This window comes from Homarus americanus, unplaced genomic scaffold (assembly GCF_018991925.1).
Source record: "Homarus americanus isolate GMGI-L3 unplaced genomic scaffold, GMGI_Hamer_2.0 scaffold46226, whole genome shotgun sequence".
NCBI lineage: Eukaryota > Metazoa > Arthropoda > Malacostraca > Decapoda > Nephropidae > Homarus > Homarus americanus.
The window spans coordinates 597,558-618,639 of record NW_024717453.1 but is presented as its reverse complement, the minus strand read 5'-3'; the positions used below and the strand labels follow the sequence as shown (position 1 = coordinate 618,639).

General features: G+C 41.3%; 1 protein-coding gene across 1 annotated transcript in view; it reads right to left on the bottom strand.

Moving 5' to 3' along the window:
* Positions 1 to 21,082, bottom strand: part of LOC121858873 — a 109,216-nt gene that overhangs the window by 11,318 nt on the left and 76,816 nt on the right. The window contains 10 exon segments of the mRNA XM_042355523.1: positions 2,084 to 2,184; positions 2,554 to 2,715; positions 11,732 to 11,835; positions 11,981 to 12,130; positions 14,485 to 14,540; positions 15,089 to 15,191; positions 15,886 to 15,983; positions 16,348 to 16,383; positions 16,386 to 16,438; positions 20,733 to 20,749. Coding sequence (XP_042211457.1) covers positions 2,084 to 2,184; positions 2,554 to 2,715; positions 11,732 to 11,835; positions 11,981 to 12,130; positions 14,485 to 14,540; positions 15,089 to 15,191; positions 15,886 to 15,983; positions 16,348 to 16,383; positions 16,386 to 16,438; positions 20,733 to 20,749 — 880 coding nt within the window.

Here is a 21,082-nt window from a genome sequence, read left to right as displayed (position 1 = left end):
CTAAAATCGACTCCATCACTAACTTGAGTGAGTCATAAACTGTCCGCCCACACACACACGCACACGCACACACGCGCACACGCACACACGCACACACACACACACACGCACACACACACACACACACACACACACATTTCCCTATGGTAATCTAATGAAACATATCCTTTCTTTGAATAATACAAACTAAACTAATTTCTCTTGATAAATGCAATGTAATATAATGAATTATTAATGTAATGTAACCTAGTTTAGTGTAATGTAATGTAATGCCACGTAATAGAATGGAATGTTATAATTGGGTAATGTAACAAAGTGTACTGTTGTGTTATGAAATATATTACCTAGGGTTAATGGTGTCAACCTCGTGGTATGTGAAGGAATGATTCGATTATGTGAGTATCGTAATGTTTTCTTAATGCACATTGCTAGATACGGTCACAGGTACACACGGTCACAGGTATACATAAACACAGTCACGGCCTCAGGTACACATACATAGACACAGTTACATGTACACACACATAGACAGTCACGAGTATACGCCGATAAATACAGTCACAAGTACACGTCGATAAACACAGTCACAAGTACACACAAATAGACAGTCACAAGTATTTACCAATATATGTGTACATACAAGCACATACAGGTACACATAAGCAAACATACATACACACAGGTAAACAGGGTCACCAGGTAAAGAAATACAAACATGCACGGATAAACAATGAACACGTGGCAGTTGTATTAATTAATCAGGTGTATAATATGTATGTTACCTGGTGTGTGTGTGTGTGTGTGTGTGTGTGTGTAAGAGGGGAGGGAGACAGACAGACAGACAGACAGACAGATAGACAGACTGCTCGCGTACAGCCACTCACTAGAACTAATACTATCAATACAAGTACAGTGCTTCGTGATGGTCAGTGTGTTCACCACTTCCCCCTCTCCCCTCTCCCTCCCCCCTCTTTCTCCCCCCTTCTCCCTCCTCTTTCCTCCCTCTCCCTCTTTCTTCCCTCCTCCCCCCTTTTCTTTCCCTCCCCCTCCCTTCTCCTCCTTCCACCCTCATCCTCTTCTCCTCCTCTTCCTCTCCTGTCTCCTCACCCTTCCCTTCCCACCCTTCTTCCTTCCCCCTTCTTCCTCTTCCCCATCCCTCCCCTTCCCTCCGTCTCCCTGACTGTCGACAAACAACAAACCTTAGTTGCCACCACCACCACCTCCACCACAACCACTACTACCACCACCTCCACCACAACCACTACTACCACCACCTCCACCACAACCACTATTACCATCACGCCAACGCCCATCACCACCACTTCCAACACCACTACCACCATCACTACCACCGCTGCGATCATCAATATATCACTACCACCACTATACCACTACTTCCACCACTTCTATCACCACCCCCTCCACCACCCCCTCCACCACCTGTCTCTCAAATCTGTCTACTGTAATCTGTTAATCCTGTCTTTGTAATCTATCTTCTTTCCCCTGTCTTATGTCTGTCTGTTTGTATGTTGGTCTTGTCTGTTTCTCAATCTGTCGTGTCTGTCTCTCTGTCACTCAATGAATTTATCTGTCCTTTTTTTTATTGTCTGTCTGTCTGTCTGTCTCTGTCTTATATTCACGTCTTTTCTTCCGTTTGTTTGTCGCTATAAGAATCATATTAAACGTAAATATAAAAAAAAAATCGCAATTGATAGAAATATTAAACTTTCCTATTGCATCGTCCTCTACTGTCAAAAGGTCAAAGGTCAAGTTCAATTTGATCTTATGAATGAAACACCAAGTTCAAGTTTATAGTTGTGTTTTGAAAGAATATACTCATGTTAATTTATACGAGTAGAAAAGTTTTAAAAGAAGTTTTGATCTTTCTTACGCAGGTGAAAAAGTTTTAAAGTCAGTAGTATTTCTAACCTAGATTGACCTTTGACCCCCCCCATCAACTTGAAAATGTAACCTTAGATAATAATTCTTGCCTCTTGTTAACCAATGTGACCTAGGATGACCACATAACACTGCAGAAGTAACTGAAATAACCTATGATGACCTTTGACCTTCTATGACGTACCTGAGCCCAAGGTCGGGTCGAGGAAGCGCCAGGAACCATACAGGAACACCGCCAACCAGGAGTGTAGTGGGTCTCTCTCAGGCTCAAACACCCTACCCACTCTATAAGGAGTAAAGAGCCACTGTGAGTTAGGTTAGGTTAAGTTAGGTTAGGTTAAGTTAGGTCAATATAGTCAGTTTTGTGTAGAGTTTAAACTTATACCTTATATTTTGTGTATTATCTCACTTACCACCACTCATCACTCTCACCTTCACCACTCTCACCACCACTGTCACCACTCACCACCTTCACCATCCTCACCACCTTCACCACTCACCACCTTCACCACTCACCACCTTCACCATCCTCACCACCGCCTTCACCACTCACCACCTTCACCACTCACCACCTTCACCATCCTCACCACCTTCACCAACACTCACCACCTTCACCACCATCCTCACCACCTTCACCACCACTCACCACCTTACCTGAAATCTCGACCTCTAGCAAAACCGTGGATCTTCTTGACTCTTAGGCCAGCCAGGTGACACATCTCGACCAGCAGAGCCACATAATCCTTACTCACACCTGCCCTAGACCACAGCACCTCCCCCACCGTCTGCTTAATCTCCATGTACTTCCAATCGAACCTGTGGTGAGAGAAATATTGCCAATTATTAAACTGTTTCATTTGGTTTCGAAGCAGTAATCGACCATGACACGAAGTAGGATTAAATGGGTTTCAGAATGACCGAATAAGGATTTGGGAATTATGAAGCAGTGTCATTTGATCAACTAGTTATTCTGTTTCTATTATATCTAGTTAGGTTAGGTTAGGTTAGGTTTGTGATAGGAACTTTATTATGAAGAGAGTTGACACTGAGGCAAGGAAGCTACTGTAGGTGTGAGGTGTAGGTGAGAGGTGTAAGGTGTAGGTGAGGTGTGAGGTGTAGGTGAGAGGTGTAGGTGAGAGGTGTAAGGTGTAGGTGAGAGGTGTTAAGTGTAGGTGAGGTGTGAGGTGTAGGTGAGGTGTGAGGTGTAGGGGTGAGGTGTACAGTAGGTGTAAGGTGTAGGTGAGGTGTGAGGTGTAGGTGAGGTGTGAGGTGTATGTGTGAGGTGTAAGGTGTAGGTGAGGTGTGAGGTGTAGGGGTGAGGTGTACAGTAGGTGTAAGGTGTAGGTGAGGTGTGAGGTGTAGGTGTAGGTGTGAGGCGTGAGTGTAGTGTCTGGAGAATATAGTGTTAGTTGCCATTCAATAATTTAAAGAGTTCATTAGTGTCCAATATTTTAAGCAAATATAAATAAAAGTAACAATCGCTGCAAGATATGACACTGTATTTCTACCTCCTAATAAATCGAGAATCATAACGTTAATGCTATTACTATTAAATAACATGAATTAAACTGACACCCACACACCTAACCTAAAAGATAGATATAAATTATTCAGTTATCAATTCATTCATGTACTTGACACGACACTAACCTACCACAATCAATACCTGACCTCATGTTTTCTAATCACATATCCATAAAAAATATATCATTTTTCTTACTTATGTGTTAAATAATTTATATACTAAAGAAATTATTACGTGAGTGTAAGAATGTGGCAGCTTCGCCCTCATGAAAATATTGTACTGTATATCCGTGTTGACTTGAGTGTGTGTGTTCGGGTCAAGGTCTTGGGTCGGCTGATACGTTTTGGACTCTGACGTGTCTCGTAGCCTAGGGACCTTGCATGGTTAATGAATGACAGAGGTGAGGGTGGTAGGGTACATAGCCTCTCTCTCTCTCTCTCTCTCTCTCTCTCTCTCTCTCTCTCTCTCTCTCCTCAATATATATACACAAACAAATACTCATTCCACATACACCTACACTCACTCACTCCCTCTCATACACTTTTCTACAACTATACGCTACTCACCCCCCAAACACACACACACACACACACACCATAAAAGTTCTCCTGGCCATCATACCTGGCCATCGTCGAGGTGGCCATCAATAAGAGTTAAATAAATAATATACCGAAGCACTTATACACCTACATATATATATATATATACTTACACTCACATATGTACACTTGCTACACAAACTATCCGCAAGGAGGTGGTGGAGTCCAGTAGATGTCAGAATGAACACTGTGACTCCTCTTGTCTCGGTAGGGTTGTCAAAATTCATCGTCCGTTGTGTCATATTGTTTAGCCAAAAAGTTTCAGATACTTATACAATTACTTATACACTTAAAGGCTATAGTTTGTGTTTACTTCTATGTATACATGTATAAAACTCCCTGAACACTTGACAATCTGGCATCTAATTCTGGGTCATAGGTTAGGTTAGTTTAGGTTATATCTTTAATAACGCTTTTTTTTCTTCACATATTATATCAGAACTACAAAATAGAGACAAAAATACAAAGAAAATATAAGAAAAATGTGTTTAAATTCTAATCGCAGCTCATTTTTATTTTATTTTTATTTATTTTCTTTTTTTTAATGTTACCGACGCTGATTTTGACGAACTGTGTATATATCAGATCGCGTGACACCTGGAGGGGTATTAAAATATGACCTCTCGTGTCCCCTCCTTCGATCTTGTTTAGACTGATGTCTTCCTCAGCTCGTTTTCAAACCTTTATGGGACGAGGGACAAAGGGCGTACACTCAAACACACAGACGCTAAGCAACGAAAAAAAAAATTAAACGTGAGATTAATTTTTTGGGATGTTTTATGTGAATGAATTTGTGTTCGTAATTTGAAGTTAAAAATAATTCGTCTTTTGGAGAATCGATACAAATTACATTAAATAAACTATGAACGAAAGGGAAATTGTTCAGGTAGGGTAAATTTAATCAGGAATACGAAAATTTGCCTATTTTACTTTGAGTTTAGCGAACGTAGCGAAATATAAGTGAAAATACAGAAAATAACGTTACCTAATTTGACCTCTGTATTCAAAACTATGGTCAAATACAGGTGAGAGTACAGGTAGGAGGCTAAAAATTAGATAGAATTATATTTTTTTCACTTATATTTAGGGATAATGTTAATATTTCTTAAATAAACACTTCTTATGGTTAAATTAACTATAAAAATAAATTAGTGGGATTACTTCAAAGAGGCTGATATAGTAGTTTACTGTATAACCTAATAAATAAATAAAAAGTAAAATGTTTTAGTCATATGCATATCATGAAATTGAAGAAAATATGTGATCGTCGGGTCTTATTCAGTAACAATATCAATATTAGTTGGTAAATATTCCTGCGTGAGTGTCAATCATCCTGGAAATTCAACCTCTTAAAAATATTATACTTCGGTGAACTCAAAGTATAGTTATTCTTTACGATACAAATAACAACATAAGAATGGAGGAAACTGCAGCTGGCCTATTGTCCCATACTGAGCAAGTGGGCAGTCCTGCTTACACCCAACCCCTATCGCTCATATATCCATCCAACCTATTTTTGAAACTATCCAGCGTATTCGAGTTAGTGATGATATTTGGTAACTTGTTCCATTCATCCACTACTCTGTTTTCAAACCAATGTTTACCGATGTTCTGCCGTTGTGCATTAAGTAACTCATTATTTAAATTGTTGTGGAACTCGTCAACCTCAGATCTCGTAATCAGGTCATCCTGAAACCGCCTTATTTTGTGAGATTATCGTTGTCAGGTCTCCAGGTAAAGTGAGGTACAGTGGGTAGTGTGTGAAGTCACCTCACATGAGGTCACCACCAAACGTGATACCCATTCTCTCAGCTGCCTTTTCAAACTGCGACTGCCATTAAATTCTAAATTGAATCTTACTTCTTTGTGATCGCTGTTAGCAAGTTCGTTCCCTACCTCGACATTACTAATGAGGTTTTCTCTGTTTGACAGAACTAAATCGAGTATATTATTACCCCGGGTGGGTTCGGTTATATGTTGACTTAGGAAACAGTCCTGGATTGTTTCAAGAAAATCCTCTGATTCTGAGTTACCCGTAAGGCCGATCCAATCTATTTGGCTAAAGTTAAAGTCGCCTACTATACAGACTTGCTATGTATGGAAGCCCTGCTCATTTCATCCCAGATAAGTCGCTCATTAACTCTATCATCATTAGGAGGTCTATATATTACTCCTGTGATTATTTTTTCACTACCATCGGTTAATTCTATCCAAATTGTTTCTGTATTCAGTTCAGGTTTTATTTCCTTCTTTATTTCACACTTCAGATTATCCCTGACATAGATTGCTACTCCGCTTCCTTTTCTAATCTGCCTATCGGACTGGAATAATTTGTAACCTGCAATTTGGTATTCGACAGGTAACTCACGTGAGTCTAAGTTTATCCATGTTTCAGTGAATACCATTATATCAATTTTTTCGGTACATACCAACGCCCTGATTTCAACCATTTTGTTTGTCATACTTCTACTGTTTGCGTAGTAGACGTTTAAGTTGGCTGTGTTCTGAGTCCTCCCTTTGTCGCGTTTAGGTTTTAACTCCCTGTCTAATTTAGTTTTGTCATCATTCCTAACACTATTTCTCTATAACCTTTCACTTTGTTTACCCGCTCCTACTGCAATCTTCTCAGTCCTCATGCTCAAGTAATACAGGTAATGGGACTCGCTCTCGATTTTGGTCTCGGATTTAGTGATCTTGATTATATTCCTGGTTCACACACACACATACATACACACACCTCAGGCTATGCGTTGATCAAGGTGTACCAAGGTGCCAAGCGACCAACTGTTTACCTAGAACACCTGTTTCTACGTACCTCCTTGATCACGTGTTTATGTTGGGTACCTTAAGTCTTTAAAAAAAAAGTATCGTAAATTTCCAGATCGTGACGATAAACTTTGGTCTTAATTATTAATTTCAATAAATACACGAGCTATTGGTTGACACTCATTGATTAATTAGATATCCAAGGTGATGATAAGTTAATTAGGTGCACCTGTATGTCTTATTATATGATTGCTATAGGCATGTGGGTCTTAGATACACATTAACACACACACACACCAAACTCGTCTCCTTGCCAGACCATTGCCCCAAGCAACTTACCACCTCAACCAGTGACTTACAAACACACTCCATCACCCGACACGACTATGAAAGTAATTAATATGTGTGTGTGCAATTTCTTCACATGTTAGTTTGTACTCTGACACGCCATCTGATGTACGTCTCCATCCTCTGTTCAGGACGTGTTTTATTCATGTTTATTGTTTGTTTGGTTTTTTTTCTTTTGGGGGAGACACAGGCAAATCGAGAGAGAGGAAAGGGTTTAATTACTCATGTTACCTTTGATAGACGTGTATATAACTGTTCCAAGTTATCGTATGGTCTCCAATATAATGCGCCATGCTTATAAAAATCAATAAACCTAACCTAATCTAACGCCACTGTAAGTTAAATATAATTATAAAACTATAAATATAAGAAATCGTCTAGGTTAAGTTAGGTCGGGTCAGGTCATGTCATGTCATGTCAGGCTCTAGACACACTTCATAATTATAGTACTGACACAATCGATCCAATTTTACCTCAGTAGCTGTAGCTACTTCACTCCTGAGCAGTTGCTTCAAGTATATAAGGGAATCATTCGTCCTAACTTGGAGTACTGCTCTCATATCTGGGGTGGCTCTTCAACTGTTAGACAGGGTGGAATCAAAGGCATTTCATCTTATTAACTCTCCTCCTTTAGTTGATGATCACTCTTCACTTTCTCTTCGCCGCAATGTTGCTTCACTCTCTCTTTTACAGGTACTTTAACGGGTACTGTTCTGTGGATTTGGCATCCTGTGTACCGCCGGCAAGGCCGTGGGCTCGTAACACTCGTCTTGCCCGCGGTGCCCACCGTTTCTCTGTGACTGTCGGTCACACTAGAATAACCCGTTATAGTACATCCTTCTTTCCTCACACAGCCAAACTGTGGAATGCTCTGCCTTCTTCTGTGTTTCCATACTCTTACAATCTGACTCACTTCAAAAAGCTGGTTTTCCGGCATCTTCGTGGTGTACTGTAGATATATATATATATATATATATATATATATATATATATATATATATATATATATATATATATATGTATATATATATATATATATATGTATATATGTATATATATATATATATATATATGTATGTATATATGTATATATATATGTATATATATATATATATATATATATATATGTATATATATATATATATATATATATATAATATATATATAATATATATATATTTATATATATATTATATATATATATATATATATATATATATATATATATATATATATATATATATATATATATATATATATATATATATATATGCAAGTAAATCACTGTAGGTGCGCGTGATCTAGGTATATGCTGATAACCACAAGGAAAGAAGAAAACACGAAGTTCCCAAGCGCTTTCGTGTAATTCACATCTTCAGGGGTGAGTACAGACTAAAGAGGAGTACAAATCAAGGTGTATATATACAGAGGAGGGTGAGACCAGGTCCACAATGGTCAGGTATTAGGTAATGACCCTACTAATCTTTAAATAGCACGGCAACGGTCGGTAGTCAGGTCAGAAGGTAAGGTGACCCAACCTTCTCACCTGGTTATAAATCTTCTTAATTACAAAATTGTCCAGTTTGTACATGCCATTACTCAAATTCATGTTGAATGCTTCGGTATGTTTAATGAGACTAGATTACAAGGTAATATTGAGGAGGCATTATCCCAGTCAATGCAATGCTTGTTATCCCTCAAATGAACAAACAGAGCATTGGATTCTTGGCCTGTCCTAACACTATATTTATGCTGTTTAAGTCTAAGTAAAACATATTACATTCCTTGCAAGGAACTTTATAAATGCAACCAATTGTGTTGTTGGGGGAGTTCTTGATTAACATTTGTTTAACAGTGCATGAGTTTTTAAATGCCACATTGACGTTCCAGGTTTTTAGTTGTAAAGGAATGTGTGAAAAATTTTTGTGAAATGGTAATATTAAGATATTCTTATGGTCATGGGTGGGCTTGGGATCAGTTCTATAAAAAGTTTTCTTGTGGTTATCAGCATATACCTAGATCACGCGCACCTACAGTGATTTACTTGCTCTTATTTTTTCGCCCCCCCCCTAGGCCCCGTTGTGAGTCGATGACCTGTGCCCGGGTGGGCTGTTTGCACGTATGAAGATAATTAACATGAGTTAGTGATATGAGGTCACAGTGGAGTACTAATGATTCTCCAGATTGGTTGATAATTCTATAATCCGTTTTGATTATCCATACGTTTTGTACCTTACGTGTACGATAGCAGATTAGATGGACTACACACGATAGCAGATTAGATGGACTACACACGATAGCAGATTAGATGGACTACACACGATAGCAGATTAGATGGACTACACACGATAGCAGATTAGATGGACTACACACGATAGCAGATTAGATGGATTACACACGATAGCAGATTAGATGGACTACACACGATAGCAGATTAGATGGATTACACACGATAGCAGATTAGATGGATTACACACGATAGCAGATTAGATGGACTACACACGATAGCAGATTAGATGGACTACACACGATAGCAGATTAGATGGATTACACAGATAACAGATTAGATGGACTACACACGATAGCAGATTAGATGGATTACACACGATAGCAGATTAGATGGACTACACACGATAGCAGATTAGATGGATTACACACGATAGCAGATTAGATGGACTACACACGATAGCAGATTAGATGGATTACACACGATAGCAGATTAGATGGACTACACACGATAGCAGATTAGATGGACTACACACGATAGCAGATTAGATGGACTACACACGATAGCAGATTAGATGGATTACACACGATAGCAGATTAGATGGACTACACACGATAGCAGATTAGATAGAAACACGCTCTTCTTGCCTTCTTGTTCCACTTTGTTGCTTAATAAATTTACTCGTAGCCTAATTCCTTACAGTGTTGTTGGAGGATTTATAACATGTCTGTGTGTTCCATTGGTAAAGTTACTGGTGTATGTCCACCTCTCCTTTCCCCTCCTCCTCTTCCTCCCCCTCTTCCCCCTCTTCCTCCTCCTATCCTCCCTCTTCTTCCTCCTCCTCCTCCTTTAAGGCCTCGTATACTGTACATCCTATTGTAAAAATAAGAGAAAACACAGTCAAATTTTCCTCCGACGGTAAATTTCTTATTTTTTTTTTTCTGACCCTCGAGGTTTAAAGATTGATTTTAGCGTGGCGTGTGGGTGTGGCGTGTGGGGTGGCGTGGGCGGCGGGTGTGGGGTGTACAATAGGCGTGGAGTGTGGGGTGTGGATGTAGAGCATGGGGATATGGAATGTGAGTGTGGAGTGTAGAGCGAGCGCATAGGAGTTGGTGTGGAGTGTGTGTGTGTGTGTGTAGAGTGTGAGGTGTGTGTGTGTGTGTGTGTGTGGGGTGTGAGTGTGTGTGTAGAGTGTGTCTGTGTTTGTGTGTGTGTGTGTGTGAGGTGTGTGTGTGTGTGTGTGTGTGTGTGTAGAGTGTGAGGAGTGTGTGTTTGTGTGTGTGTGTGTGTGTGTGAGGAGTGTGTGTGTGTGTGTGTGTGTGTAGAGTGTGAGTGTGTGTGTGTGTGTGTGTAGAGTGTGAGGAGTGTGTGTGTGTGTGTGTGTGTGTGTGTGTGTAGAGTGTGAGGAGTGTGTGTGTGTGTGCAGAGTATATTTTGCTGTTACTGCCACAGGTGTCCTTCTAGCCAGTAAATAAATTATGACGCTGCAGTATTTATGACTTAACAATGACACACTTACATACACCACGACTATAGTGTCTCTGTCTGTCTGTCTGTCTCTCTGTCTCTCTGTCTGTCTCTCTGTCTGTCTCTCTGTCTGTCTCTCTGTCTGTCTCTCTGTCTGTCTCTCTGTCTGTCTCTCTGTCTGTCAGGTCTTGATCATAAGTTCTTCCTCATAATCTATCTCTTATCATATGTTTGTATATTCATCCATCCATCAATTGGCAACTTAAATTTCACGGAACTTTTGGATGGCCACGTGTTAATATAGATCTAGTTGGAGGTAGTTTTATCCAGGTTATGTTCTTTGTTGTCATACACGCCACAGCGGAAGGGGGGTCGATTCTTACTTCCGGGTGGGTGGGTTAGTGGGTGTGGGTTAGTAGGTGTGGGTTAGTGGGTGTATGGGTTAGTGTGTGTGTGGGTTAGTGTGTGTATGGGTTAGTGTGTGTGTGTTTTAGTGTGTGTGTGTGTGTGTGTGGTTGTTGTCTCCTCTAAAGCACTCTAATTACCTGTGTATTTACCTGAGAGTCTTGTTTCACTTACCTGCCCAGGACTCTCTCTCTCTTACATTCCACATTTTTTATCTCACTCCTCATTTTACCTTCCTATCAACCCCCAAAACTCTCACTTTTTCTTCCTTTTAGACTCTCTCTCTCTCACTCTCCTCATCCCATTTACCTGTTTATCCAAGATTTTCCTCCTTTATTACTCATTTACCTGTATGCCTCACCCTGTCTTAATTTTCCTCTCTTTCCTCACCTAGCTGTCTGCCTAACACTCAATTTTCCTCCATTATTCCTCACCTGTCTTTCTGAGGACCTCGACTCCCCCCCACCCCCCCACATAATCATATCCAGTACCTACCTGATGTTGCCGGTGACCCATTGGAAGAGTGCCCTAAGCCTTTGTAGGTCATCGGCGGCAGGTTTACACAGGTACCGTACAAGTTCTGCTGTATCCTTCGTCCCCTGTAAGGTCAATACATGTTGTATCTCAGGTCAAGGTATACATGATTCACAGGTAAATATACATATGGTAGTATACTGTATGATAAATATGAATAACTACATGTATAATACTTTAACATAGTTGGGTGCCTCCGCCGACACTCACCTCTCTGGGGATGGTGAGGGCGTGGGCATCAATGGTAGTGAAGTTGACGGAGGAGAGCAACTCGGATTTCTTGCACTGTGGCGGCCGAGCAGCGAATTCTGGCGCTTCGTCTGTCAGGATATCGTTGTCTGTCTGTACACTCACGTCCACCTGAGGATAGTAGTAGTAGTTGTAGTTGTAGTAGTAGTAGTAGTAATAGTAATAGTAGTAGTTCTACGCCAGACTCGCGGAGGTGCTATCCAAACAGAAGCAGCAGCCCAGAATTTATGTTACAGCCTGGTTGAGATGTCGACTGTCCTTCTCTCTCCTTAGGTCTACTTTGCTCTGCCTCGGGGGAACGAGAGCATCGACCCCAAAGCCGACAACAGTTGCAGATATTGACTATAGGGCAACAGTCACTGAATGCCGCATAGATCGGCGGCTCAACAAACTCAACACAGCCAGGATAGCTACTTATGTATTAGGATATTTAATATTAAGGTAATAAAATGGCGGCGAAGGTGTGGCTATTGGGGGAGGCTGGAGGCCACGTATAAAAAAGAAAAAAGTAGTAGTAGTAGTAGTACCGTACTACAGAATGGATATAGAAACCCCTGAAAGAATTCAGAAAAGGATGACAAGACTAATCCCGGGCATTAGGAACCTTGAGTACAGAGACAGGTTAAAGCATCTTAATTTGCACTCCCTCGAGAGACGTAGAGTGAGGGGCGATATGATCGAGGTGTATAAATGGAAGTCAGGGTTAACAAATGTGACATTACAAAGGTATTCAAGCTATCCGACCAGAAGCGAGCTCGAAGCAATGGTTTTAAATTAGACAAATTTGGATTTAGGTGCGAGATAGGTAAGCATTGGTTTGGAAACAGAGTAGTGGATGAGTGGAACAAGTTACCAAACATCATCATTAACTCGAATACGCTGGATAGCTTCAAACATAGGTTGGATGTATATATGAGCGATAGGGGTTGGGTGTAAATGGGACTGCCCAGTATGGGACAATAGGCCAGCTGCAGTTTCCTCCATTCTTATGTTCTTATATTATTGTTCTTATCTAAAACAAGTAGCCACAGTCAAAGGACATGAAATGAAAAATAGTGACGGAAAGTATACTGAGAATCTGAGATGTTATTGTGTTAATGTACAGTACAAAGTTACTGAAATTCTCACTTTGATAAACAAACACACACACACACACACACTCACACACACACACACACACACACACACACACACACAGAGAACGCTAGTCATTTTTTAAAGGTACTATACTTAATAGAACATACAGGTAGATACACAATGCTACAGGTATACGATACATTACTACAGCTACTGACCATGATCTTGCGGGAGCGGTGAGGTCTGGGAGGAACAGTCAGCCCGACACCAATATGTTATCCACACCCAGATGAGCCAGTCTCGACCACCTGTCACATGCTTCTCTTCCGATGCCGCCAGTGTTGAAGGTGGAGCTGGGAAGGTGGTCGGGCTGGGCTGGCGGACTTACTGGGGGTGTAGGGGGATAACGCCTGGTAGGGGGTGGAGGACGAGGGGGCGAGGAAGGGCAGAACCGAGGCCTGAGGTGGAGGGCCCCGAACAGGCGTCAGCAAGAAGCCTCCTCTGGTCACCCACTCATGCTGCCAACACACACACACACACACAAGGTCAGCAGAAACGTTCACGAGAAGTATACATAATATAGCAATACATATTAGACTAGTTATTAACCCCTTGTACACTGTGCCCCCTCTGTGCTGAATAAAATAGCGTCCCCGTAGTGAAGGGGTTAGTGGACAGGTCGAGGTTCTCCTGGAGAGGTTGAGGGAAAAGAACTCTTATTATATATGACTAAATATGAATAAGTATGACCATTAAATTTCTATCTACCACTTTTGTGTTGACAGTTACCTGGTATAGTGTGTTACCTGGTAGTGGGTTACCTGGTAGTGTGTTACCTGGTAGTGTTTTACCTGGTAGTGGGTTACCTGGTAGTGTTTTACCTGGTAGTGGGTTACCTGGTAGTGGGTTACCTGGTAGTGTGTTACCTGGTAGTGGTTACCTGGTAGTGTGTTACCTAGTGTGTTACCTGGTAGTGTGTTACCTGGCAGTGTGTTACCTGGTATAGTGTGTTACCTGGTAGTGGGTTACCTGGGTAGTGTGTTACCTGGCAGAGGTACCTGGTATAGTGTTACCTGGTAGTGGGTTACCTGGTAGTGGTTACCCAGTGGGTTACCTGGTTGTGGTTACTCATAGTGTTACCTGGTTGTGTGTTACCTGGTAGTATGTTACCCGGTAGTGTTACCTAGTAGTGGGTTACCTGGTAGTGGGTTACCTGGTAGTGGTTACCTGGTAGTGTGTTACCTAGTAGTGGGTTACCTGGCAGTGTGTTACCTGGTAGTGTTACCTGGTAGTGGGTTGCTGGTTACCTGGTAGTGTGTTACCCGGTAGTGGGTTAGATGGTAGTGTGTTACCTGGCAGGGTTACCGGTGTGTTACCTAGTGTGTTACCTGGTAGGGTGTTACCTGCAGTGGGTTACCCTGGTGGGTTACCTGGTAGTGGTTACCTGGTAGTGTACCAGGAGTGGGTCACCTTAGGGTTACCTGGTAGTGTGTTACCTGGTAGTGGTTTACCTGTAGTGGGTTACCGGAGTTGTCACCTGCAGTGGGTTACCTGGTAGTGGGTTACCTGGTAGTGTTACCTGGTAGGTTACTGGTAGTGGGTTACCAGGTAGGTTACCTGGTAGTGGGTTACCAGGCAGTAGGTTACCTGGTAGTGGGTTACCAGGTAGTAGGTTCCCTGGTAGGGTTCCCGGTGGTGTACCTGGTAGTGGGTTACCTGGTAGGTTACCTGGTAGTGGGTTACCTGTAGTGGGTTACCTGGTAGTGGGTACTAGAGTGGGAATTCCTGGTAGTGGGTTACCTGGTAGTGGGTTACCTGGTAGTGGGTTACCTGGAGTGGGTTACCTGTAGTGGGTTACCTGGCAGTGGGTTACCTGGTAGTGTGTTACCTGGTAGTGTGTTACCCGGGTAGTGTTACCTGGTAGTGTGTTACCTGGTAGTGGGTTACCTGGTAGTGTGTTACCTGGTAGTGGGTTACCTGGTAGTGGGTTACCTGTGGTGGCGGGTGGCGGCAGGTGGGGCATGAGGTAGGGAGCCTCGGTCTGAGTGGACACTGACGTAGTGGTGATCTCCGTCTGGGTGCTGGCGTCCACCACCTGTAACAACCAGGGGCAGGTTAGGTTAGGAAGAAGAGTTAGAAGTTAAGAAGGTTAGGAAGAAGGTTAGGTTAGGGTTAGGTTTTGAGTGGCGAAGTAACACTTAAGGTTTATAACACTTAGTTTAATTCCACACTTAAAGATGTCACACTCAGAAGATGTGAGACTTAGATGATGATGTCACTCGAGGGTTGTGTGTGTGTGTGTGTGTGTGTGTGTGTGTGTGTGTGTGTGTGTGTGTGTGTGTGTGTCTCGTGCGTGCGTGAAAATCATTTAACAAATAAAATATTAAATGGACCAATTTCCGCGGGAGCTTTTTTTATACTCATTTATTCATAGAGTTCCGGCCTAGACACACACACACACACACACACACACACACACACACACACACACACACACACACACACGGCACCAAACAATGACCACAATAAATCGACATATATACTTTCCTTGGTGTTACATCATGACAATCTGCACACCTTAACCTTCTTAATTATTTTATTATTTGTTTTCCATTGTAGTGAGGATATACCACTGGGATATACTTAGAGGTATAATTAATCCTACTCTATATAACTAGTATGATGGTATGTTGTATTGAGTAAAATTATTGTATTATAAATTTGATATTGTATTTTTTTCTTCTATGTATTGTATTATATTGTGTGTTTGAATATATATATACCTTTACCTTGATGTGGGTAGTGGAGGTGGAAGGTCTTGGAGCGGTGGTAACGAGAGGCAGGTAGCGGTAGTCTGTCTGCACGAAGGCGTCATGACGATTTAGTTCTGTGGGAGAGGTAGTCGAGTATGTAGATTAGTATAGACACACACACACACACACACACACACACACACACACACACACCACACACCACACACACACACACACACACACACACACACACACACCACACACACACACACACACACACACACACACACCACACACACACACACACACACCACACCACACACACACACACACACACACACACACCACACACACACACACACACACACACACCACACACACACACACACACACACACACACACAACAACACACACACACACCACACACACACACACACACACACACACACACCACACACACACACCACACACACACACAAGGGGGGTGTTTTACTCACGGAAATATGTTGGGTTAGGAGGGAGAGTTTGTGGCCTCTGTCTTCGTTGTTGCTCAGGTCCCAATCCAGCTCTTCCTCCAGCACTGCCTGTCTGCACGCCCACCTCCATCACCTTCCATGACACCTGCGACAGACGGAAGATAGTGGGTGGTTGTTTCTCTTCGTAATTATACCTCACAAATTCAGCCAAGTGTCAGGTCTGTGGCTGTTTGGCAATAATGATTAACCCTTTTCCTTTCTTTTTTCTTTCTTCCTTCCCTTTCCTCCAACATAACCATTCTTCGTCCCTGCTCATGTCATAGTACCTTTTACTTACAATATATTAATGAAGAACTCACATAACAACATAACAACAAATTATCTATCATTACAGTACACAATCAAAGCTCCTTTCCGGAACCTCAGACAAGAGTACTCTAACATATTAACCCTGACCTCCCCCCACCCCCCGGAGTACCCAACATATAACCCTGACCCTCCCCAACCCCAAGATTACTGAGCAACACAGAAACAACACAACGAGAAGAATTTATGTCAACGCAATCATTCTCTATCATTATTTGTACACAGAATGGCTCAGTTGCTGCCTATATCCTAATGGTGTTTTAGGGCTTTATAATAGTTTAACGAGGGTAATGGGTGTAGAAGGGAGGTAGATGGGTGGGTGTGTGTGTGAGAAAGAACCAGGCGATCTTTTGTCAACACAATACAGCATTACAGGGACTATAATGTACTGTACCCGTAAAAGCTACTTGTCTAACTGTTATGACCAAATTCAAAATTACCGTAATACCTTGAGAGAGAGAGAGAGAGAGAGAGAGAGAGAGAGAGAGAGAGATTACCTAAATTCCTAAATCAATGACACTACAGATAATTACTTTAAAACACAGGTGTATATCGCTCTCTCCACCTGATGTACTTAACACCTTGACGGGGCCACACCGATCATAGGGCGGCAGTCGTGTGTGTGTGTGTGTTGGAGCAGCGTCGTTCTGGTTTATTTCACCTTTACGCTTTTACAATAATACTCACACGCAATATTGATATAAGAGAGACTATTTTAACCGCACTGAAGCATTACCAAAGACTTTGACTCAGAGGCGCCGCCAGATATTACAAAGGTGTGGAAGCAATATCAGGAATTATTACATCAAAATTAATACTACAAAGAACATAACCCCCATTAACCAGGTACTTAACAAATTAACAATGCTCTAACAAATCATTAACAATTATTCCAACTTACATTATATTCTCATTTGAAATATTATAACTATACAATTAGTATCAGGATTCTTACTCTTAATTGATAATGAGTAGGTTGGTTGGTATCTAAACATTACCCTCCATTTATCACTGGCAAGGTGTTAAGCATGAGTCACTAGCCATGGCAAGGTGTTAGGTATGAGTCACACAGTTGGAGCACAGCCAGGCAAGGTTTGGTATAGTCACAGCCAGGCATGCACACCGAAGAGTCACGCCATGGCAAGGTGTTAGGTATGAGTCACTAGCCTGGCAAGGTGTTAGGTATGAGTCACTAGCCATGACAAGGTGTTAGGTATGAGTCACTAGCCATGGCAAGGTGTTAGGGTATGAGTCACTAGCTATGGCAAGGTGTTAGGTATGAGTCACTAGCAAGAGGTGAGAGAGTCACACCATCAAGGTGTTATGATCACTAGCCATGGCAAGGTGTTAGTAACAATGGCAAGTTAGGTGAGTCACTAGCCATGGCAAGGTGTTAGGTATGAGTCACTAGCCATGGCAAGGTGTTAGGTATGAGTCACTAGCCATGGCAAGGTGTTAGGTATGAGTCACTAGCCATGGCAAGGTGTTAAGTATGAGTCACTAGCCATGGCAAGGTGTTAGGTATGAGTCACTAGCCATGGCAAGGTGTTAGGTATGAGTCACTAGCCATGGCAAGGTGTTAGGTATGAGTCACTAGCCATGGCAAGGTGTTAGGTATGAATCACTAGCCATGCCAAGGTGTTTGGTATGAGTCACTAGCTATGAATGGTCAGGAATGGCTACCCTGTGAATTAATAATACTCTCCGGGTTCACTGCCTTAGCTCACTCATTCTCTCCTTGGAATCATAAAAAAAATCATAGTTGTAACCTGTTTTAGGTTATTTAGGTACACACTCACACTCACACACACACACACACACACACACACACACACACACACACACACACACACACACTTATATAAAAACATTAAGAATCACATCATATATCATAGACACAGAAATAGTCATGATAATACCTGAAGAATGTGTTAGTTATGTAAGAGATCGATATACCTTCTCCCTGTCTAGTACTCTATAGGCGGGAGATGGTGGAAGGTGATAGCCTTCTCATTTAATATATTCACATTCTTTTTATAAGGTTACTCAGATAAGTATTTCCCTACAATGTCATTTTATTATTCTCCTTTCAGTAAAATTCTAAAATAAAAAGTACAAATTGATAACTTGTTAGACTTGGACTTTGAGTTGTGGTATACAGCGCCTGAGGGTTATGTCGCGGCGCAGTTGTTACCGACGTCAAAGAGAATTGTAAAGTGTATGTTTGCTTCAAGTCAGTTTCTTGCCTAATAACAAAATGTTTCTCTAATATAGCTGGGTCAGGGCTGCCAATTATGAATCTTTTGTGTGTGTGTGTGTGTATGTGTGTGTGTGTGTTGTGTGTGTGTGTGTGTGTGTGTGTGTGTGTGTGTGTGTGTGTGTGTGTGTGTGTTGTTATAAAATCATTGTTTCACTCTAACAACTAACATTTAAAAATTACAGAGAAAAAATTAACATCGAAAAATCTTCAATATGAAAAAAAAAAATCATTAACTTGTGTCAACTTCTCAATGGTTGGTGACTTCCATTGTAAGAGTAAAAATATCCTGCCAAGTCTTTCCTGTTCCCAGTGTTCGGTATTTGAAGGATGAAAAAAAATAAACTTCCTTTTCAATAAGAGCTATTCAGGAAATCAGGACTTGAGTTTCCAATACGAATACATACAGAATATTTATGTCTCTACGTTCTGTATAAAAAGAATTCTGAAGGGAATTTACACCCCAGTTTATTTCACCTTACCTCCCCTTCTCTCCTCAAATAGCGTTAGGGTGGTTAAGTTTTAGGTAAAATAAGCTGGGGTGGTGAGTCTTCAGGTGATTCAAATTTAGTATATAATAATGTTTGAGTTTTCTGTCTTAAGGAATCAACTTCATTATTAGTTTTCGGTGTTCAGAGATTCATACCGATTCGAAGTAACGAAATATAGTATACTGATGAAGGTCGAACACTCACCCACTACCACGACCCACCTCTCACCCCCCCACGACCCACCGCCCACCTCTCACCTCCCACGACCCACCTCTCACCTCCCACGACCCACCTCCCACCTCTCACCGCCCACCTCCCGTCCATCAACACTCGACTAGGAATTGACGTATGCCCCACACACGAACACTGATTGTACAATATGTGGTAGAATGTGCTGGACGACCGTGGGATGGTGGAGTGTGGTAGGGTGTGGTAGGGTGTGGTAGGGCTGGTCAGAGTAGTGTCATCGTTGATTGAGTTTAAGAGGGGAGTTGGTTAGAGCACGTTAGAGTCTGGTGAAGTGTGTTAAGACATGGAATAGGGGGATGGTGTGTGTTAAGAGCATGTTACATGAGGGTGAAGTGCGTTAAAAGAATGTTTCATGGGGGTGAAGTGCCTTAAGAGCATGTTTCATGGGGGTTAAGTGCGTTAAGAGCATGTTTCATGGGGGTGAAGTGCGTTAAGAGAATGTTTCATGAGGGTGAAGTGCCTTAAGAGCATGTTTCATGGGGGTGAAGTGCCTTAAGAGCATGTTTCATGGGGGTGAAGTGCGTTAAGAGCATGTTTCATGGGGGTGAAGTGCCTTAAGAGCATGTTTCATGAGGGTGAAGTGCCTTAAGAGCATGTTTCATGGGGGTGAAGTCTGTTAGATCACGGTATAGTTGGATAGAGTGTGTTAGAATGATGAGAGTAGGTCGAAGTGTGTTAGACCATGATAGAGATGAGGCGAAGTGTTTGGTGCCGTTGTTGTTGTATCAATAGAACATCTAAAAACTAATAGGAAAAACTAATAGGAAAAACTAATAGGAAAAACTGATAGGAAAAACTAATAGGAAACTGAAGGAAAAAGCTAATAAAACAGAGGAAAAACTAATAGGAAAACTAATAGGAAAAATATAAACCATTCCTATTTACATATTTTAACAAGACTTTTATATCAATAACTTTTTTTTGTTGCCCAAAAGTTACCCCCAAAACACCAGTAGACTATAGTAAAAAAAAAAAAAAAATATCGGTATTTGATGTGAGTTAAGCATACCACTTCTGTAACATCGTATTTTACATAAACTAACTTTTCATACGAGAACACCTGAAAAAAAATTATTCATATGGAAAATACATACACTTAAAGGAACTATATCTAAAACACATTGAACCTGAAGAATTGTGTGTTTTTTCTTTTAAGTTACGCACAGAAGCAAAATTTTACTGGAATATTTTTATTATGTAGTTACGACCTTACGATACTTTAACAAAAACTATATAAAAATTCCCCAATATGTGATGGTTTCCAGGAAGTAATATTTTTTCCTACATGAGTCACACATCATGAAATCTGATATATTACGATTTTGTAGTATTATATTTTATTAAACCAAATCTGAAAACTTCGATTTAAAGCCGTAAAGAACAAGAATTAACT